General features: G+C 40.3%; 1 protein-coding gene across 3 annotated transcripts in view; it reads right to left on the reverse strand.

The window, feature by feature from the left end:
* Window positions 1–23,856, reverse strand: part of amot (angiomotin) — a 132,153-nt gene that overhangs the window by 72,292 nt on the left and 36,005 nt on the right. Inside the window, exon 3 of one of the 3 annotated variants that reach the window (XM_043704943.2) lies at window positions 22,044–22,094. In XM_043704943.2, coding sequence (XP_043560878.1) covers window positions 22,044–22,094 — 51 coding nt within the window. Of the gene's footprint in view, window positions 1–4,594; window positions 5,229–22,043; window positions 22,095–23,856 lie in introns of those variants that run through there. The other 2 variants (XM_043704945.2, XM_043704944.2) reach the window with 2 other exon arrangements.

Raw genomic sequence — 23,856 nt, forward strand, 5'->3', positions numbered from 1 at the left:
GAATTCTGGTTGCTAAGTGACCAAATCAGGTTAAATATTTTTGCACACAATTCCACCATCAGAAAGAACTCCGCCATCCCTCCAGAAACACATGCATACACTGCAGAACAGACATCTTTTTTCTACTAACACTTTGCAATAGTTAGACTGCAACACCTCATTAACAGGATATTTTACAACATTGCAAACAGACCATTAACAGTCTGTCTAGATTTTGAAAGCGGAATGTCAAACACTGAGGAGGAGGAACAGAGGAGAAATATTTTCCAGGGATAGAAGCCAGCACACACTTAAAACAGCATGGCTGTTAAATAATACTGCATGACTTGGAGCAGAAGAGGGCATGGAAAGAATACTGAATAAGTCAACGTAAAGAGATTTCAAAGGAAGTGAAATCTACCCTGAAAGGTTCAAGTGTCACACAGGACCCAAAAACATTTAAAAATGAAAAGCAAAGACCGAAGTCTAGGAGCATAACATAATCATTGGTCATACATTCACTTTTTCTTCCTGGATTACACCCTCTTTCCAACAAGGTGGCAGGAGGATACCAGAAGATCCAGATTGATTAAATCATTAGAACCAAGCAATTAGAGACATGTGAATCTGGTTATATAAATATTTCTGAGAATTTATGCAAAATATTTACAGAACATGAAGGATGAATCCCACTTCAAGCCAAAGAAGCCATTCTATGGCAACAACTTTATGCCTTTTTCCAGTGGAAACTCATATTTTAATGCCACATATACAACTACTTCATAATGTTGTATGTGCAAAGTGATTCTAGACATACCCTGCAAAGCAAATACTATATTTTCAATAAGAGAAAACTGGATTACATACAAGAACAAAGCAATTTAAGTTCAGGTTCAGAAGGCATTAAAAGCAGCAGCACAAGTGGATAAGCCGCAAAATATAGTGGGTTGTGTGAATAGAAGTTTTGACCAGACATCTAGTCCCATTTGTTAGCATTTAGCCCAAACACTTCCTCCAAATGCTTCCTATTCATATACTTATCCGGATGCTTTTTAAATGTTGTAATTGTACCCACCTCCACCACTTCCTTTGGCAGCTCATTTCACCCTCAACATGAAAAAGTTACCCCACCCCCACAGAGTCCTTTTTAAACTATTCTTCCTCTCAACTTATACACATGTCCTCTAGTTTTGCACTCTCTCACCCCAGAGAAAAGACCTTGTCTGTTTACCCTATCCATGCCCTCATGATTTTATAAACTTCTGTAAGGTCACCCCTTAACCTCCAACACTCCAGTGAATAAAAAATTCCCAGTCTATTCAGCCTCTCCTTATAACTGAAACCATCCAGTTCTAGCAAAATCCTTGTAAATCTTTTCTGCACTGTCTCAACTTTAACAACATCTTTCCCATAGAATCATGACCAGAACTGCACACAATATTTGAAAAGTGGCCACATCAATGTCCTATACAGCTACAAAATATTGCAGTTCATACACTCAATGTTATGACTCATGAAAGCAAGTGTACCAAACACGTTCTTCACCACCCTGTCTTCCTGCAATTCCACTTTCAAGGAACTAAGCACCTGCATCCCTAGGTTTCTTTGCTTGGCAACACATCGCAGGACCTTACTATTAACTGTATACGTCCTGCTCTGATTTGCCTTACCAAAATGCAACACCTCACAATTATTTAAATTAAACTCCATCTGCCACTCCTCAGCCCATCAGATCAAGGTCCCATTGTACTTGAAATAACTTTCTTCACCATCTATTTTGGTGTCATCTGCAAACTTACTCACCATACCTCTTGTGTTCACATGCAAATTGTTTATATAAATGACAAAAAGCAGTGGACCCAGCACCGATCCTTGTGGCAAACCTCTGGTCACAGGCCTCCAGTCTGAAAAACAACCTTCTACCACAACCTCTGTCTCCTACCTTCAAGCCGATTTTGCATCCAATTCACTAGCTCTTCTAGATCCCATGTGATTTAACCTTACTAACCAATCTACCATGCAGAAACTTTTTAAATGCTTTGTTCAAGTCCATATGGACAACATCCACTGCTCTGCCCTCATGAATCTTGTCACCACTTCAAAAAACTTTAATCAAGTTTATGAGATGCAATTTCCCATACACAAAGCCATGTTAACTATCCCTAATGAGTCCTTTCGAAATGCATAACTTGCTGAGTCAAAAGCCTATTTTCTATATTACAATTTCTATATTTCCTTTGCTAACTGGTCTTATGGAAAGGAATGTAAAAAAAGTTAAGATGCAGCTGTGAATGCACACAAAAGCTTGGTCTGGTCACAACTGGTATACTGTATCCAGTTTTAGACTTGTTCCCCTTTCCTACACCTCTCTCCCCACTGCTCAACTCCAACCAGTTGACTCAAAAGAGAGGATGCAGTTCAGAATCACTATTTTGAGAAAATAATTGAAAACCTGTTTTTTTCCCCCAATTAAACACATGAAGTAAATTGATAGCTGTGCAACAATTAGGAAGAGCTACAAGTTGGAACCAAGATGGAACAGAGTTGAAACAATTTTTTTCCTGAGATTCGGGAACCAAGTTGAAGTAATTTAGGACTCAGAGCAGAAGAAAACATTTGCTTGAGATCTGTGAAGCTCTAGATTGCATTACCAGAGTTTGTGTTTAAAGCAGAGACTATTTAAGAATAAATTATCCAGGTCTATCAAGGAATGAGGTATGTAGCCATAAAGTAAACTAATGGATCGGAACCACTAATTAAGTGGAGGACAGACACCTAAATAAACTGAGCCAAATATCATTTTGATTATTTTATTTTTGACTTGCGTTCCTTCCTATTTTCTTCTATTACTTGCTAATAACTCTTTATAAACCCTCAGTCTATTTTTCAACCATCTCTTTTGTCATATTCTTCATATTTTGCTGAATTTGCTTCAACGCTGGACTCTGATTTCTCATAACTGAGAAGGCTCTACCCACACAAAAAAAAACTCAGCTATTGTTGAAGCACTTTATTTCTTGTGAGATTACTTCAAGTTTGTATTGGCATAATCTTTTGCTTAAAAATTCCCTTGATTTAACCATCACTTAACCTGCTGTTTCCTCTCTAATTTATTTTGTTAAACTTTTTTTTTCTAATCAGATACCATTGTAAACTGAAAGATCATGGAAATTAGAACATATCACAATTTTGTTAGGGTTTTGTTATGTTCCCCCTACCTATTACATTATTGCATTGTAATATGTCCACTTCCTGGAAACAATTTTTCAGCACTGAAAAAGGCAATGCTAGAACATTGAAGGCCAGGGGCTGATGAAGCAGTAGAGAAATACACTCAAAATACCAATTAAAAATGCATTAAAAAATGTACACTAACGTCAGGTTTTACCGAGTACTTAAAACTTGCTTAAACTTTGCTCTCGCAGTTTAATCAGAATCTGAACTTCGTTTTAACAGTAATTTAACTGTAGGCATCCAAATTTCAGGACAGGTGTCAATGTCAACGAAGCCAAGCAATAATGGAAACTCAGGCAAGAGCTCTACAAATATTTTCACCCAAAGCTCCTATCTTTCCCTGATTTTTTTCTGCATTAATCCGAATTCTATTCAAATCAAATTGAACAAAAAGTTCAATACATGTGAAAAAAAATCAGTTGAATACTAGCGTGGACATTTTTTTTCAGCTTTGTCAAGGACAGTGAAGTAAAACTTCCCATTTAACAAAAGGCATTTGAAAACTGGAGTGGCACTGTACACATCCTGGGCTGGATGTTCATTTACCACTTTTAAAATACTATTCGTGAAAAATTATTACCTGTCTCCTTCTCATTTACTTTTCTTTTGCCAAAGTTCAAAGAAAATTCAATTCTTGTATGGTTGGAAAGGAATTTTAAGTTGTACGTAGTACAACATGCACTTCCAATCACTCGTTAGTGAGGACAACTCCATTGTCAAATAGTATCGCCTGCCTCACTGCTTAGTTCCTGTATGGAATAAACTACAACCTTCAGAATTGTCTTTAATTAAGTCAGAGCAAAGAACACTCAAATAAGTGAATTACCCTCATCATATCGACAGTGCTACCAAATTAGGTTTTGGTATAAGAAGTTTTGCAAAACTTTTTTTTCCCCCCCTTAAAAAGCAAACTGCATTCATTGATACAGAAAATATTCTGGAAGGGTTGTTCCTTTCCTCTCTCCCAATCCTTCACGTAAGCTTGGTAAAGTACTAGAAAATAGATTGCCATTGCTCCATACTTATTATGTACATCATAATTCAAATAGTTGGCTGCTGTGAAAAAAGTGTTATTCTAAGACGAATAAAACTCAAATATATGGGTTCCTTGTGTATTTCCAGCGCAATCACAAGCAGCCGGGCTAATATTGCAAGTTTGGAAAATAATTAGATAGAAATGCTGCAGCAAAATGAAACAACTGAATAAAATAATTTGGAAAAGGTCGATATTAATGAAAAGTTATCAGAAGGATGTACGGAAACTGAGGAATACATTAGACGGATACACAGCTTCTGGTTCAGGCGCGTGATCTAACGATACCATCAACCATTCACATTCCTGTGCCGGTGACAGGAAAGCTTGTGTCGGTCAAGAACTTACCGACTTCGGAGCTTTCTCAACGTTGCAAATGATCGGGCTGGGATTTTGCGATCATTCCTCCCACATCGCCACGTAGGGACATATCCTGCCAGGCACGGTGCCGGCTGTTTCTTCTGAGTTTGGCCACAATGTAATTCCCCGCCGCCCCCTTTCCACCACTTTTTGTTCTTCTTGAACAAGACGGAATGTTACACGTAACAACTGCAAATACAAGAATCCAGTACCTTATTTCCTGGCCCCGTGTAGAAATTCAAATTGGCGTATATGTCCGCTCTATAAATGAAGCCAGACATGAAACTCTTCAAGAATTCTCACAAGGCAAATCATACTTCTTTCTTGTTCTTCTCGTACTCGTTCTCCCTCCCCCTCCCATCTAGTTCCTTCCTCTTCCTTTAGGAGCCAAGCTGGTAATAATTATTAATCTGCTCTTGCTCATTCCGGGAGTATGATAGGAATGCAGGAAATGAACCTCCCATGGAAACCACAGCAACCACCAATAAAGCTCGCAAAAACTCCAAAGCTACTGGGACGCACAAAGAAAGTTAGTTTTGAACAAGATTTTAGTTTGGAAGGAGGCGGATTTGCAATACTTCTGCAAGGAATGGTGAAGGCGGGATATAGGAACGGAAATCCCGCCCACATACATCCCATTGGCAATCTACAGTCACAAGGTTTATCAGATTCGCTATTAGAAAGTCAATCTGTCAAGGCATCAACAAAGCTCTCAGTGTAGCCGCTTCCCATAATGATACATTGTCCCTTTGATAGCCCGCTTGGGCATCATTTCCAAATCAGCAGTATGCAGTTAGTAAAAAAAAGTTAAGATTTTGCCTGTCAATTTTAAACGACCTACTTAAATAAAATGCTGGATTAACCTTTCCACATTTTCAGACTCCAAAGTGGTAAACGGCAATGAACTAACAAGCGCCTTAAAAGAACCCTCTCCAGCCAAAAAAATTAAACTGCCTGCCCCACTTCGCCCCAACCCCTGTTTCCATCCAGAGCTGTCCAACAGCGGTTAAATATGCGAGCAATCTGAGCTAAACTTGGTTGCAAACATATAGAAGTGAATATACGGTTCGGTGAAAATGGTTAAAAGTTAGCATTGTGAAATTAGATCACAAATTTAGTCTCCAATATTTTGAACTGTTCACTACGTGAAAATATCACGGAGCTCTATGCACTTCTAGGTAAATTACTGACAACCACCAAAATCACAGGACCTGTACAGGCGGGATGTTCACTCCGCCATACACTATAGATTCCTCCATTCTAACTGTTCCCTGCATGTCTCAGTGGGCTTTGCCTCCACAGCTCAAAGCGAAGGGCCATTCCAGGGATCGCTTGTGTGGAGATCTTCCTGCCATTACTCCCTTCACCAGTTCGAACTTACGTCTCCTTGTCCTGACTGTGAAGTGCAATTTCAAATCAGAAGACACGAAATGGACTTTGTGACCAGATTGTGCGGTACTGTTTAAGGTCAAGGTTTTCAACTTTAATTTGACTCAATCTGCGTTTGTTCTACCCGTCCTGTCTCTAGAGTTAATATTGTTTGTTATGTTGATGTGACTGCTCATCGATTGAACAATAGACGCAAAGGTCACCTCGAGCTCTCTTTCAACTTCTATTTTCACACCATTCACGGACTACTTGATGCTCTGGCATAACTAAATTTATTTAGAGTCATAGAACATAGAACATAGAAGAATACAGCGCAGTACAGGCCCTTGGGCCCTCGATGTTGCGCCGATCCAAGCCCACCTAAACTACACTAACCCACTATCCTCCATATACCTATCCAATGCCCTCTTAAATGCCCATAAAGAGGGAGAGTCCACCACTGTTACTGGCAGGGCATTCCATGAACTAACGACTCGCTGAGTGAAGAACCTACCCCTAACATCAGTCCTATATCTACCCCCCCTTAATTTAAAGCTATGCCCCCTTGTAATACCCGACTCCATACGCGGGAAAAGGTTCATACTGTCTACCCTATCTAACCCCCTAATCATCTTGTACACCTCAATCAAGTCACCCCTAAACCTTCTTTTCTCTAGTGAAAACAGCTCCAAGTGCCTCAGTCTTTCCTCATACGATTTTCCTTCCATACCAGGCAACATCCTGGTAAACCTCCTCTGCACCCGTTCCAATGCCTCCACATCCTTCCTATAGTATGGCGACCAAAACTGCACACAGTATTCCAGATGCGGCCGTACAAGAGTCTTATACAACTGCATCATGACCTCAGGACTCCGGAACTCAATTCCTCTACCAATAAAAGCCAGTACGCCATATGCCTTCCTCACCGCACTATTTACCTGGGTGGCAACTTTCAGAGATCTGTGTACATGGACACCAAGATCCCTCTGTTCATCCACACTACCAAGTATCCGACCATTAGCCCAGTACCCCATCTTTTTGTTATTCTTCCCAAAGTGAATCACCTCGCACTTAGCTACATTGAATTCCATCTGCCACCTTTCTGCCCAGCTCTGCAGCTTCTCTATATCCTGCTGTAACCTGCCACATGCTTCCTCACTGTCAACAACTCCTCCGACTTTCGTATCATCCGCAAACTTGCTCACCCAACCTTCTAACCCCTCTTCCAGGTCATTTATAAAAATGACAAACAGCAATGGTCCCAAAACAGATCCTTGCGGAACACCGCTAGTGACGGCACTCCATGAAGAAACTTTGCCATCAACTACTACCCTCTGTCTTCTTCCATCCAGCCAATTCCTAATCCAAACCTCCAATTCACCCTCAATGCCATATCTCCGTATTTTCTGCAGTAGCCTACCATGGGGAACCTTATCAAACGCCTTACTAAAATCCATATATACCACATCTACCGCTTTCCCCTCATCAACCTCCTTCGTCACCTTTTCAAAGAATTCAATAAGGTTTGTGAGGCACGACTTGCCCTTCACAAAACCATGCTGACTATCCTTGATCACATTATTCCTATCCAGATGTGCATAAATCCTATCCCTTACAATTCTCTCTAAGACTTTGCCCACAACAGAAGTGAGACTCACCGGCCTATAGTTACTAGGGCTATCCCTACTCCCCTTTTTGAACAAGGGAACCACATTTGCTATCCTCCAGTCTTCTGGGACTACTCCTGTAGACAAAGAGGACATAAAAATCAAGGCCAATGGCTCTGCAATCTCCTCCCTTGCTTCCCAGAGAATCCTAGGATAAATGCCATCAGGCCCAGGGGACTTATCAATTTTCACCTTTTCCAGGATTTCCAACACCTCTTCTCTACATACCTCAAAGCCATCCATTCTACTTATTTGTGACTCAGTATTCTCATCCACAACAATGCCCTGTTCCTGAGTAAATACTGAAGAAAAGTATTCATTCAGTGTCTCCCCAATCTCTTCCGCCTCCACACGCAACTTCCCACTACTATCCTTGACTGGACCTATTCCTACCCTAGTCATTCTTTTATTCCTAACATACCTATAGAAAGCCTGAGGGTTTTCCCTAATCCTATCGACTAAGGACCTTTCATGTCCCCTCATGTCATAGAGTCAGAGAGATGTACAGCATGGAAACAGACCCTGCGGCCCAACCTGTCCACGCCGACCAGATATCCCAACCCAATCTAGTCCCACCTGCCAGCACCCGGCCCATATCCCTCCAAACCCTTCCTATTCATATACCCATCCAAATGCCTCCTAAATGTTGCAATTGTACCAGCCTCCACCACATCCTCTGGCAGCTCATTCCATACACATACCACCCTCTGCGTGAACAAGTTGCCCCTTAGGTGTCTTTTATATCTTTCCCCTCTCACCCTAAACCTATGCCCTCTAGTTCTGGACTCCCCAGTCCAAGGGAATGACTTTGTCTATTTATCCTATCCATGCCCCTCATAATTTTGTAAACCTCTAAGGTCACCCCTCAGCCTCCGACGCTCCAGGGAAAACAGCCCCAGCCTGTTCAGCCTCTGCCTATAGCTCAAATCCTCCAACCTTGGCAACATCCTTGTAAATCTTTTCTGAACCCTTTCAAGTTTCACAACATCTTTCTGGTAGGAAGAAGACCAGAATTGCAAGCAATATTCCAACATGGCCTAACCAATGTCCTGTACAGCTGCAAATGACCTCCCTACTCCTGTACTCAACACTCTGACCAATAAAGGAAAGCATACCAAACACCTTCTTCACTATCCTATCTACCTGCGATTCTACTTTCAAGGAGCTATGAACCTATACTCCAAGGTCTCTTTGTTCAGCAACACTCCCTAGGACCTTACCATTAACTGTACAAGTCCTGCTAAGATTTGCTTTTCCGAAATGCAGCACCTCACATTTATCTGAATTAAACTCCATCTGCCACTTCTCAGCCCATTGGCCCATCTGGTCCAGATCCTGTTGTATCTGAGGTAACCTTCTTCGCTGTCCATTACACCTCCAATTTTGGTGTCATCTGCAAACTTACTAATTGTACCTCTTAAACTCGCATTCAAATCATTTATGTAAATTATAAAAAGTAGAGGACCCAGCACCGTTCGTTGTGGCACTCCACTGGTCACAGGCCTCCAGTTTGAAAAACAACCCTCCACCACCACCGTCTGTCTTCTACCTTTGAGCCAGTTCTGTATCAAAATGGCTACATCTCCCTTTATTCCATGAGATCTAACCTTGCTAATCAGTCTCCCATGGGGAACCTTGTCGAACGCCTTACTGAAGTCCATATACTGCTCTGCCTTCATCAATCTTCTTTGTTACTTCTTCAAAAAACTCAATCAAAATTTGTTTCTGTTCTTCCTTACATATTTTGTCTAAGTCGTTCTATCTTTTCCAGGTTGCGCCGAATTTAAAAAGTCCTCTTTCTTAGATGGATCACTGTCTGAATCCAAGTGGTTAATGTAAATGAGAAATGCATTCTAACACTGATCCTCAAATTCTTAATCAGCATATGTACATATTAATATACTCCAACAAGTACCTCCTGCTTCCACGTTTGGAGAATGAGGGCAAGTATGTTCCATTTATTCATACATGGGATTTGGGCATCAGTAGCAAAACCAACATTAGAATGTCACTATTGCCCTAAGATGATGGTGATGGTGAGCTGTCTTCTTGATCCACTGCAGATACAACCTCGGTGCTCTTGGGAAGGGAATTCTATGATTTTGATCTGGCAATAGTGAAGGAACACAATCTATTCACAAGTCAGAATGTTGGATGGCTTGGAGGGGAACTTGCAGGCTCTGGTTTTCCCATGTGGCAGCAAACTTCCCTCTTCTAAAAGGCCGCAGTTTGTAAAATTCTATTGAAGGAGTCTTGAAAAGTGTACCACTTGTGGAGAGTGTCATCTCATCTACCACTTTTAAAAAACAGCAATCAAATGGGCTTCTTCTATGGTGTTAGGCTTTAAGTATTACTGGAGCTGGAGTACTCATGTAGGCAGCTGAATATTATTTGACACTTAGCCATCCATACCTTAATATTGTCAGGGTATTGGTGAATGTGGACACAGACTGCTTCAGTAACTGAGGATTCAAGAATGGTATTGAATATTATGCAATCAGAGAACAGCCTCACTTCTTGCTTTAACATGGAAAGAATGTCATTAATGAAACAGCCAGAGATGGTTAAGTCCAGGACATAACCACGAAAGGTCCTGCAATGTCCTGTAGCTGAGATGATTTGGGTGGTACGTTGGTTAGCACTGCTGCCTCGCAGCGCTAGAGACCCAGGTTCAATTCCCGCCTCAGGCGACTCTCTGTGTGGAGTTTGCACATTCTCCCCATGTCTGCGTGGGTTTCCTCCCACAATTCAAAAATGTGCAGGTTAGGTGAATTGGCCATGCTAAATTGCCTGTAGTGTTAGGTGAAGGGTAAATGTAAGGGAATGGGTCTGGGTGGGTTGCGCTTCGGCAGGTCGGTGTGGACTTGTTGGGCTTAAGGGCCTGTTTCCACACTGTAAGTAATCTAATGATTGGTCCCTAACAGGCACAATTATTTTCATTTGCTTAGTATGACACCAACCAGTGGAGTGTTTCCTTCTTCATCCATTCCCCACCAATCAATTCCTATGGACTTCAATTTTGCTGTGTGTGCTTGATACCACATTCCACAAAACACTGCCTTGATTTCAAGGTTAGTTAGTCTTGCCGCTCAAGCTCAATGTTTTTGTATATTTAGACAATATCAGAATGAGAGTTGAGCTGGTTTTTGCTAAGCAGCACAATGTAAACAATGCCTTCAACCACATTGCCTTTAAGTAAAAGTAGATCAATTGGGTAGTAGTTAGCCAAATTGAATTTGTCCTACTTTCTATGGACAGGACATACCTGGGAAATTTTCTCTTTTTGGATATTACATTGCAGCTGTACTGGTTGGGGGTTGGTTAGCTTAGTTGGCTGGACAGCATGCTTGCAATACAAAGTGATGCCAGCAGCGTGGGTTAAATTCCCATAAGTGTCTGAAGTTGCCATGAATGTCTATTCTTCTCAATCTCAACGTTTGCCTGAGGTGTTATGACCCTCAGTTTAAACAACTCTCTGAAATAAGCGCACAGTCGGCTAGAACTTACCTTAAAACGGAAATAGTTTAGTGAGGTATGGTGCATGAATGATTCTGGGAATTTCTGGAATTCAGACGACAGATAATACACCTTGTGATCCCCCTCTCTGTACTGCCCTGAAATCAGCTTAGATTTTGTGCCCAAGTTCTGGAGTGCATCTCTAAAATCCACCAGTATTTGACTCAGCAGTGAGTATGTATCAATTGAGTTACACTAGATACCTAGGTGAGACATTTGCATCTTTCTCCATACTAAATAAGGTCCCTGGATGTTTTGCTGTTGACAAAGGGAATCTGTTGAAGAAGTATGCACAATGTCATTCTATATACAGTAAGAAAACAAGTTTTAAAATGTTTGAATGTAGTAAATTTCCTTTTTGTAAAATACATTTCTGTTCATTGTTATTCTTTTTTTCCCTGGTGTATGACACTGAGCAGTGCTTCAGACACAGCTGTAATACTCATTGTTTTTGGTAAATCATGTCGTCAAGCAGCAGTTAAGTTATGCCATCTGGAACCAAGCCAACACTGCAATATGTACATGGAGAAACAGACATTTCGAGCAATATAGGCTGTATCAGTATTAAACCGGAGAGAATAGTATTCTTCAAATTATTCAGAGTTCTGGCAATGCTCATCTCCTTGGGCAGGTGCTATCAATATAACTTTTTAACTCACTGAATCAAATACTATTATAATAATAACACTGCTCTAATGTCAGGAATGTTTTTTTTTGCTGAGCTATTAATCTGAATCTAAAAAAATGAAAATACATTTTAAATAAAACTCTTGGAAAACCAGTCTTGCTACAATGCTTCTTTTCCAGTTTTTACTTTGAATTTGACCTTATATTTCAGTCTCATCTTCTCTGTGTTTATTTCACTCTAAAATTACATTTGGAACTCGACTTTTATAATTCTACCTCATTCCACATTCAATTATCTGGGCGGAACAAAGAGAATGGCTTGGTGAGAAGCTATCAAAGGGTTTACTTAGCTGATTAGGAATCTGAAAGAACAAAGACCAGAGTTAATCAGATCAATCCATGGCCCGATTTTTTCATCGTCAACATCTGATACCGGTGACCAAGTAAACACAACCCAAAAGAGTACAAACATCTTCAAAATAAAAAGTGATTAGTGAGAGAAAGAAATTGTGTTGAGGATATAACAATTTGTACTTTTTAAAAAAATGAACTGATCTGTTTGGCTAGTTTTTTTTAAAAAAGTGCTCTATTTGGAGGTACAAACTTGACCCATCTCATCTCTCGATGTCCAAGAGCAGCAGGTTGCACTCTGCAATACTTATTATATGGACAAAAGCATTAGGATAACCCAAGAATTATTCCTAGGGAAATCATTACAATTTTTTTTCCCAACATACAGTAAGGGTGACTTTCATGTCCCATGGATAAATACCCAGGAGGTATTTATACCGAGTCGCATCAATTCTGGATTCACCCTCATTTTGGACAGAAGCAGATGCATTCTGATTAGTTAGAAAGGCAGACCATAATGTAATAACCAGTCTTCCAGCTTAGGCAGCTTCCTTCACGATTCCTTTGACTTTCAACTGTTCAGAGACAGATGATTTTATTTATCTGCCCACATTGTAAAGGATTTTTTTTATTTCCATAACACCCTGCAATGCATGTCTTTGAAAAGGTCAAGTAAAATAAAAAGCCTGAGAATTCATATGATTAGCTCCTAGTGATGACAATTTATATTATACACAACATCTTCAGACTGAAAATGGTTTTTGTGTATCTTGGCTTCTATTGCTGGCATCAATAGCAATAAGAAATAACTACATATTCACAACTTGCTCCATACAAACAAGAAATTACTTAAACATAAAAAAAATTCTGGAAAGTCTCAGCAGGTCTGGCAGCAGTTGTGGAGAGAAAGCAGAGTTAATATTGTGGGTCCAGTGACCTAAAGGTTTTCTGCAGAAGGGTCACTGGACCCTCAACATGAGCTCTGATTTCTCTCCACAGATGATGCCAGACCTGCTTAGACTTTACAGCAATTTCTGTTTTTGTTTCTGATTTCCAGCATCCATGATTCTTTCATTTTATTTTTAAGAAATTACTTGAGGCCAGTGACCCCAAGCCTTCCTGGCTGGGAAAATGCACTGTGAAATAATGTATCAGTTGCTGGCCTATAAATGAAAGCTGAACAATTAAGCAGGTAATTTCCATCCAGAAAATAAATCCTGAGCAAACTTTGAGCAATTTAACATCAACTGAATTCACTGACTTCCTGACTAGCAATTCATTGAATTAGTGTATGAAAATAGATGACCTGCCAACAAAACTTTTTAAATTTTTATTTATTCATTTTTGGGCATTACTGGATGGCCAGTGTTTTTGCCCATCCCTAGTTGCCCTTGAGAATGTGGAGGTGAGCTGCCTTCTTAAAACACTGCAGTCCACCTGTGAGTTGACTCACAATGCCATCAGGGAAGGAATTCTAGGATGTTGACCCAACAGCAGTGAAGGAACGGCAATATATTTCCAAGTCAAGATGGTGAGGGGCTTGGAGGGGAATTTGAAGATGGTGGCGTTCATCCATAAAAGTTAGTCAGCAATTCTCCAGATATTCTAATTCCCATAGTTACAACCATAGCCTTATGTTTTTTAATTCTGTTTTTGGATGTAACATTGCTAGGTTCCAGAATCCATCCATAAAAGATGATTAACACACAGCTAACTAACCATTTCAGATGAGATGTCTTCACATGACACACTTCTGCTGATGACTGAAAGAGGCCAATCCTTGAGAGGCAGATTCTGCCTATGAAACCTGTAAGTGCCATTGTTGCTTGTTTTTGACATTGGTGCACACCTACCAACAGAAGGTGTTGCTAGTTTCTGCCATCGTCGGTTAGTGACTGCCAGATGTAATGATCAATACTTCAGGCCTTAATGTCACACATGCATGCATCCTTAATGGGAATAATTGGGCATCCTGTTAGCTGTGTGGCTTCATCTACCTACATGTACAGAAAGTTTTTGGTAAGCAGTCTTTAATCCTGTGGATGTGTCTAGGCCACGAAAGCACCTCTGTTCAATGAGTATGAACCCTGTCTTTCAGATAGCGCCCATCTTTGTTATTTTGTCTTGTCGTGATATACTCAAGACTGTAACACAAAACACTAGCCAGACAAACATTTATCACACATTCCTAGTTGCTGTGAGGTGTTCGTGGATTTTCTCCAATGACTTGCTAGGCGATTATACGGATAGCATTCCTTCTAATTCTTTTTAATCAGCTGCACCAGTAATTCAGGCCCATGCATGGCAGCAACTTCTGGAATTGGAAGTCAATGCCATGATCAATGTCGATTCCATGCATTGAACATTGCAGCTATCACACAAGTGCAGCATAGAGAGAATTATGGTTGAGAGCTCTGTTCATGTAAGACTCCAGTCACATTTAAAAGCACAAGAAATGGGATAAGGAGCAGGATATTTGTCCCCTCAGGCTTACTCTTCCATTTGGTAGGATCAAGGCTAATTGCCCCAGGCCTCAATAGCTCCTTCATGCCAGCTTCTCAGAGCCCTCAAGCTTAATATTTCCAAACATCTATCCCCTTTTTAAATATTTTCAGTAATCTAGCCACCACACTTCTCTGCAATAGAGACTTCCAGACATTCACTATTCTCCTATGCATCTCAACTCTGAATGAACGTTCCCTTATTCTGTAACAATGTCCCAGATTTCAAGATGCTGCCACTAGTGAAAGCATCGTTTTAATATCTACCTTGCCAAGCCCCTTTAGATCAATTCTCCCCTCAGGAAATAGCCCAGTGAATCTCTTTTGAATTGCCTCCAATGTCAGTACATCCTTGCTTACATATGTGGAACCTTCCTGATGAAGGCCTTATGCCCAAAACGTCGATTCTCCTGCTCCTCTGATGCTGCCTGACCTGCTGTGCTTTTCCAGCAACACACTCTCCACATAACATACGTGGACCAAAACTGTACACAGCACTCCATGTGTAGGCTCATCAACATCCTATATACTTGTAACAAGCTTTCGCTATTTTCAAAGTAGCAATAAAAGCCTAAATTCCATTTAGCTTCTAAGTTATCTGCTAAATCTGCACACTAATTTTTTGTGTTACCTGCACAAAACCATTACATTTTTTTCAGTCTCTTCATTTAATAATAATTTGCCTTTTGATTCTTTCTATCAAAGTGCATACCTTTCCATTTTCCTACATTAAACTCCATTTGCCAAGTTTTTTTATCCATTCACACAACCTCTCTCTATCCCTTTGTTATGGACTAGGCCAGATCACTCAAAACATTCTTAAGCGGGCAGCCCAGACCATAACTTTGTAACTTGTTTCGGTAAGTGTACAGTGACAATTACCTGGAGTAAGTTAGCTAGATTGACTACCAGGTTTTAAAACAGACAAAAATTTATTCACAATATTTATTACCCAATGAAACACAAAGAACAGAATAAAGAACCTCTACAGAACTCAGTCTAATCAAGCTAGACTTAATTATGCTGTTCCGAATATACATAACAGTCCCAATAAGCAAATCCCCTGAAACACAGTAAAAATGAAAAAAAGGCTTATAGTTTGAAGTTAGAAGGGCAGAAGAAGAGACAGTTTAGCAGCCTTTCTTCACAAAGTCCACTGCTGAACTGACTCTAACTTAACTTCAGTTTCAAGAACAGGTCACTCCCCTTTCATTATAAAGCTCACTTCTAAAACATGACCACTTTGGCCTGAAGACTCATCTGCTTACAATATTATCAACCGGCATCTCAAAATCCTTTATCATCTCTGTACCAAACTAGCCATCTCGGAGGTCAGTCTGTTTACGATCCCTCTTTAAAAAAAAAATCCAAGGACACTGTATCCTTGAGAAAAGGAACAGCTTTTAGGGAAAAAAAAACAGCTTTGTGACACCTCCCGCCTTATAAAAAATGAACCATCAATATCAAAAGATGGCTTCATTTTTAAAACCCTTCAAATACAAGCTGGTTAGTCGTCTAAAGCACACGAATACACGATACTAATTATACACATGCAAACATGCACAACCACATGCCATGGCATACCCACCACTGAAAACCTCCTTCAAGCCTCGATAATGCATCGGCAAAAATATTTTCGTAACCTTTCACATGCACAATTGTCAAATTGAACGGCTGCAATAACAAGCTCAATCTAAACAGTCTGGCATTTTTGTCCTTGAACTTTTCCACAAATGTCAATGGATTATGATTAGTGTATACGATTGTCTCAGATGTGTTGCTGATAATATAAACACTGAAATGTTGTAATGTCAACACCAAGCTCAAAGTCTCTTTTTCTACCGTTGAATATTTTGTTGATGAACATTCAACTTCCTGGAAAAATACCCGATGGGTCTTGCTATTCCCTCATCATACAGGAGGACCGCACTGACCCCCACATCACTGGCCTTGATAGCCACCTTGAAAGGCTTCGTGTAAACAGGTGTGACTAACACTGGGGCAGTGGTTAACACAGTTTTTAGGCTGTCAAATACTTTTTGACAGTCTGCTGTCCACTGAAACCTCTTGCCCTTTTTTAACAATTCAGTTAATGGAGCAGCCATACTGCTAAAATTCGGCACAAATTTCCAATAAAATCTACTCAATCCCAGGAACCGTAGTACTGCTCTTTTTGTTGATGGTGTGGGAAATTTCCCAATTACTTTTGCTTTTGCATCTCATAGGGCCATTTGTCCGTGTCCAACAACATGGCCCAGGAAGGTGACTTTGGCTTTGGCAAATTCACTTTTAGCTAGGTTCACCACCAAGCCTGCCTTCCGAAGTCAATCGAACATGTCTAATAGATGCTGTAAATGTTCCTTCCATGAGTGACTAAAAATCACCAGGTAATCAATGTAAACAACACTGTTGGGTAATCCGACAATGACCTTATTAGTTAGTCTCTGAAATGTGGCTGGAGCGTTTTTCATACCAAATGTCATGATTTTGACTGATATAATCCATTTGGTGTTACGAAAGCCGAAATTGCCTTTGCTCTCTCTGACAGAGATACCTGCCAGTAGCCTCTGAGCACGACCACCTTAGAAATGTAAGTTGCTTGTCCCACCTTTTCAACATACGGAATTGGATATGCATCAGTCTTTTTAACGGCACTGACTGTGCAATAGTCTACACATAATAATTGGGTATCATCTGGCTTTGGAACCATAACTATGGGTGAGCTCCAGTCACTGTAACTCACTTTGATTATGCCATCTTGGAGCATGCGTTCTATCTCCTTCTGAACCTGTGCCAACCTTAGAGGGTTAGGCCTATAAGGATGTTGCTTAATCGGAACAGGATTTCCTGTATACATCATGCACAATTAGGTTGGTACTTCCCAGTTTATTTCCGCAGATCTCCCCATGTTATAGAAATAACTCTTTCAGGTCATTTTGATTTTCTCGTGAAAGGTAACTCAATAATTTATCCCAATTTTTGACAACTTCCTCATTGTCCAATTTGATTTGAGGAATGTCCAATTCAGAATCCTCTGAACTTGTTCTTCCCTCTGTGCTGTAATCATTAACACCTTCTCCTTTTGCTTTCCTTCCCTATCAAAATACCTTTTGAGCATATTCACATGGAACACTCAGATTTCTTCCTGTTTCGAATCCCTATCGAGTGGTTCAGCTCACTCAATTTCCTCTTGATTTGGTCCTCTTACTTAATGCCCAAAAATTAATTCAAATCAACTGAAATTGGTTGATTTATTTGATGCATCTGATCGCAAAAAGTACAGATGGAATTCCCTTATCCCAATCACCTGGATAATCCTGATCATAAGTCCTCTTTAGTGTTTTATGCCTTCTCTCTCATGCTTCCTGTGATTCTGGATGGTGTGCAGTAGATTTGAATTGCTTTTTTCCCAAGTTATCCATAATCTCCTTGAATAGTTTAGATACGAAGTTTGATCCTTAATCTGGCTGGATCTCTATTTCTAGTAAAAAAAAACTTTCAGTAATTCTTCTTTAAACTTTTTAGCTGTGATATTGTGTAATGGGATTGCCCCTGGAAATCTAGTCGATACATCCATTATTGTTAATAAATACTCATTGCCGCCTTTTTTTGAGGTAGGGGACCAATGCAATTAATCAAGACTCTTGTGAAAGGTTTCTCAAATGCTGTAATAGGTATTAAAGGTGCAGGTTTTATTACTGCTTGTGGTTTTCCGATTAGCTGAAATGTGTGATACATCTGGCAAAATTCAACTATATCTTTTGTAGTCCAGGCCAGTAAAAATGTCTTTATATTTTAGCCTGTGTTTTCTTCACCCCTAAATGTCCTCCAAGTGGTAGCTCATGCTCCACTCGCAGCACCTGCTTTCTATACCCTACTGGCAAAACAAGTTGATGAACTTCTGCTCATTTCTCATCTGCTTGAATGTCTGATGGTCTCCATTTTCTCATTAAGACATCATTTGTTAAGTAACAACACACAGGGATGCATTCACTCTCCTTCTCTGATTGTGCCTTTTGAAATAACTGTTTTAAGTTCTCATCTTTCTGCTGTAACTCAATAAGCCTGGCAGAGCTAAAGATACTTGCACGTTTACCTATTTGCTCCTGCTCTGTCCCACTCATCCGATAAAAAAAGAGTCTCTGATAAAGCTATTTCAGCTTCCTTATCTATGCCTTTTGATCTCTCCTGCTTCAGCTTGTACCTCTGTGATCTTGTGACCACACAATCAGTGAAGATCCCTGCATAAACTCCCAGCATTTATTGAGTTGCTCGAGTCTCCACTGGCTTTTCAACTAGGGTAGGCAGCACACCTACCAGTGAATCAGCTATATCATTTGCAAGGACAAATTGTATTCCAGGAGCTGAGAGTTTGTCCGGTACTCCTACCACAAATTCTCCACTCTTCTCTGGACACTCTAGCCTCACTTTATATAACTGAGCACTTTTGTCTCACCATGAATTCCTGTTACCAGTACCTTTTTCGCAGTAGTCCCTCAGGAGTACATATCTCCTCATCCTTCAGCATCACAGGCTGAGAGGATCCTGTGTCCCTTAATATTCTAACCTCTTTATCTGCTACTCCTGGCCTATGTGAATAAACTTTACTCTTGCATGTATATTTTTTAAGCAGATCTGGCATTTGCTCCTTAACCAACCTCTGATCATCTTGTACACTCTGAGGCAGTGGTCTAACTTCCCTTGTGCTTTTTGTTACTAGTCCAACAAAACTCCCAGGCATTGTGCGGTTTTCCTACATCTGGCTTTCTCCTAGCCCACCAACACTGTGATTTTGTGTGGCCCATTTTATTACAATGAAAATACCGGAGCTTTTTAACTTCTTAGTTTCCCTCAAGGGTTTCCTTTTTACCCTGTGGTAAATTCTCCTTATGATCGTCAGTGAAATTTAGCTTTCCCTTTCCACTTGAGAATTTCTCTTTGCCCCAGTTTCTATCCCTCATGGACTGAAATTGATTCTAGAAGCCAAACAGTGTTTTATAGACCAGCTCAGAATCATCAGCCACTTCAGCTGCTAACCTTGCTGTTTTAACTCGCTGCTCTTCCACGTGAGTTTGCACTATTTCCTCGCTAAGGTTACCTGCAGCCTTTATCTCCTGCCTTTTAAGCTGACTTCCCTTTTTAAGTGTCAGTTTTTGAAGTTCAAAAGCTCTTTCTTTTTCTTTCCTAGGTCTCTGTTTCTCTCTCTTCCGCTTTAAATTGTAACTCAAACTGTTCAACTCCACTGCCCTTTCCTTATCTCTTGTCTCTAACTCAAGCTACTTCATAAACAATTAAATTCTTGCCATGTCTATAGATTCTGATGGTTTCTCCAGCAATTGAAATGGTGAGCTACTGCTGTAATTATCTCTCATTTCATCACAGAAGCAGGCAGTTCCAATTCCAGCTTCTCTGCTAAGTCCTGCAGCTTGGTCTTATTCACTTTTTGCAAAACTTCCAAAGTCACCGCATCCACATCCAGAAAACTTTTGCCTGAAAGAGCCATTATCCCAAGCTTTGTCTACCCAACCAAACCAACACCAGAAATAAAGACACTAACACCTACCACTCGCTGTTTAAAATCACGCAAAGAGCCCCCAATCTGTTATGGACTAAGCAAGACCACTCAAAACATTCTTAAGCAGGCAACCCAGACCATAACTTTGCAATTTGTTTCGGTAAATGTACAGTGAAAATTATCTGGATTAAGTTAGCTAGGTTGACTACCAAGTTTAAAACAGACAAAAAATTTATTCAAAAAAAATTACACAATGAAACACAAAGAACAGAATAAAGAACCCCTACAGAACTCAGTCTATCAAAACTAGACTTAAGTATGCTGTTCCGAATATATGCAACAGTCCAACAAGCAAATCCCCTTTAAAACACAGTACAAAAAAGGGTCACATGCTTACAGATTGAAGTTAGAAGAGCAGGAGGAGAGACAGTTTCCACACTGCCAACCAGTTCTGGACTGAACTAAACTGCTCAGCTAGCTAGAGAGCTGACCACTCCCCTTTATACAGGTCACTTCTAAAACATGGTCGAGGGTGCAGTGCTGGAAAAGTACAGCAGGTCATGCAGCATTCGAAGAGCAGGAGAATCGACATTTCGGGCATAAGCCCTTTATCAGGAAGGGCTTCCCATTCCTGATTAAGGGCTTATGCCCAAACGTCGATTCTCCTGCTTCTTGGAACCTGCCCAACCTGCTGTACTTTTCCAGCACCACACTCTCAACTCTGATCTCCAGCATCTGCAGCCTCACATTCTCTATTTCTAAAACATGACCACTTTAGCCTGAAGTCTCATCTCATTACAAAAAGGTCTCTCAATACCCTTTAATCTCTGTACTAAACCAGACTAATCGGAGCCCGGCCTGGTTTATTACCCCTCTGAAAAAAATCAAGGACAGAGTATCCTTGAACGAAGGATTAGCTTTTAGAAAAAAGGACTAGCTTTGTGACACAAGCAAAACCCCATGAAACTGAAATGATATAACTAAAATTGCCTGCAGCAAAATTAATCTTTTTTAACAACACAGCCTGAAACTAAGCAGGTGTGAAGAACTTATTTTAAACTAACACCGATATAACAGGTCTCACATATCGGACAGGAAAGACATGCCTTCAATTTTCCAGCTTGGAATAGTAACCGTAAACACTGGAATACACAAGTGATCTGTACTTCAAGGAACTGTTCTGGCAGAGCACTGGAGATGCATTTGTAACAGCAGAACTGGAAGAAGCTCTCTCTTTGATTTTTCTTCGAAAGCACAAAGCAACCACTGACAACAAATTAGAGAAACATCTGAACATTGACGATTCAAAGATATCTGCAACATTCTCAGACTCTGCTGTTCTAGGATACAGCTAACTAACCTGGTCTCAGGTTACCTCTTACACTGCTGTATACCCAAAGGACTTTAAGCTGCATATCTTTTTATCTTTTCTTTTGTATTGGACACTACCCCTTTTTTAATGTCACACTTTTGTTTGTGCAAATGCACACTCAATATCTTTGTTTTCATTTTTCTTGGGAGATCAAAATTTATAAAACTACTCTTTCACTCAAGAAAACCTTGCAAATTGGCTCCTTAATATTTCTGGTAAGTTAGTTAGCTACATTTTATTTGCAGAAACGTATTACTGCATGGGGAAAATAATTAAATTTTTGCAGCCAAATGATTGTAAAGAGGGGAACCGATACCAGTTTCCTCAACTGGATGTGGTAATCCATAGAATTCATATCTACTCCAACATGAATCTACGCCAGTTTAACAGTAGGAAAGACTGTGAAGAGAAACAACATGACTAATGTTTTTCAGTTTTGTGTACTTCGCACATTCCCTTGCAGAGTCTGCAATCATGTAACACCAAACAACATTTGATATTAATTCAAGTATTTTCTTACCTAAAAGGGCATCATCCAATTGAGCAAGCAATTGACCACTTACAGCATTTTCTGAAAACAGAACATTAAAACGGTTGAAAGTTTCACAATCCAAACATTTAACAAAGGAACACAGTACTACGTTTTTATATTACAAGCATATTTTTTCCTAATTATTTTATTTTGAAATCGCGCTTTTCAGGCTACTAGCTACAAGATGTGACAGACCCTGCAACCAATAGGAAAGGAAATCAAGTAAGTAACAACCATTTTCACCAAGTAGTATGGGCCAGAGGCACAGTGAAGCATCTGTCCTCCGCTCGTCTTTGAATGTAAATCACTACATCTCAGCCCTCCTCACAGACATCACTATTTAAGGACTCCTACTCCAATTTTTTTTAAACTATTCATAGGATGTGAGTTTTGCTGGCCAGACTAATATTTATTCCCATTTGTGAACTGGCCTCAAGAAGGTTGAGGTGAGCTGCCTCTGAACTGTTGCAGCACACCCAGAAAGTAGTTCCTGAATTTTGACCCAGGAACAGCAAAGTAACAGTGATGTAGTTCCAAGGTGGATTGGAGGTGAGCTTGCAGATGGTGGTCTTGCTATGCACCTAACACCCTTGTCCTTTTGGGTGGTAGAGGTCACAGATTTGGAAGGTACTGTCAAAGCAACCATGACTTGTTGCAGTGTATCTTGCAGATGGTATATATTGCTGCTACTGTATATCAGTGCTGAAGGAAATGATTGCTGAAGCTGGTTGATTAGGTGTAAATTAAGCTAGCAGCATTGATCTGGATGGCGTTGAGCAATTTGACTGATATTAGACCCGCACTCATGTAGGCAAGTTGATTATATTGCAGCACACTCCCGATTGATGCCTACAAATGGTGGACAAGCTTTGATGAGACAGGAGGTGAGGTACTCAATGAAGAGTTTCCAGTCTCTGGCCCGCTCTTGGAGCCACAGTATTTATATGGCTAGTCTAATTAAGTTTCTGGTCAATAATAATATTCATACTGAAATTCAGTGACACTAATGCCAATGAACATTTTGGAAAGATGGTGACACTTCTCTTGTTTGAAAATGTAACTTCCTGGTACTTAGGTAGCATTCATATTACTTGCACTTATCAACCGAAGACTAATATTGTCCCGGTCTTATGGCATTTGGACACAGCAGCATCAATATCTGAGGAATTGCAAAGGTAACAAACATTGTGCGATTATCAGTTACCATCCTTACATATGACATTATTATTAAAGAATGCTCATTCACTGAAGCAGCTGATGATTAGATCGAGAATACTACCACCTTAAGGAACTCTTGCAGAGATATCCTGGGCTGAAATGACTGACCTCGAACAACCACAACCACCTTCCTTTATACTACGCATACTCCAAACAGCAGAGAATGTTCCTCAGATTCTGACTGGATCAAGTTTTTCTAGTGATCCTTGGTGTTACACTTAGTCGGCTGTGGCCTTGATGTCAATTAGGCAAAAGTGAGGGCTGCAGATGCCAGTAACCAGAGTTTAGATCAGAGTGGTATTGGAAAAGTACAGCAGGTCAGGCAGTATCCTGCTCCTCGGATGCTGCCTGACCTGCTGTGCTTTTCCAGTACCACTCTGATCTAAACCCTTGATGTCAATGGCAATCATTCTTAACTCACCTTAGAGTACAGCTCTTCTGTCTGTCTATGTACCAAGATTGTAATATGGCTCGTGTGGACCTCGGGACAACAAAATGGAGTGTCACTGAGCAGGCTACTAGCCCTCCCATTTATCTCTCCACCCCGAGGCTCCCAGCCTTCATTCCTGATGAAAGGCTGTTG

Source organism: Chiloscyllium plagiosum, unplaced genomic scaffold (assembly GCF_037043375.1).
Source record: "Chiloscyllium plagiosum isolate Xiang-an unplaced genomic scaffold, Cpla_swu_hap1 HiC_scaffold_11, whole genome shotgun sequence".
Classification (NCBI taxonomy): Eukaryota; Metazoa; Chordata; class Chondrichthyes; order Orectolobiformes; family Hemiscylliidae; genus Chiloscyllium; species Chiloscyllium plagiosum.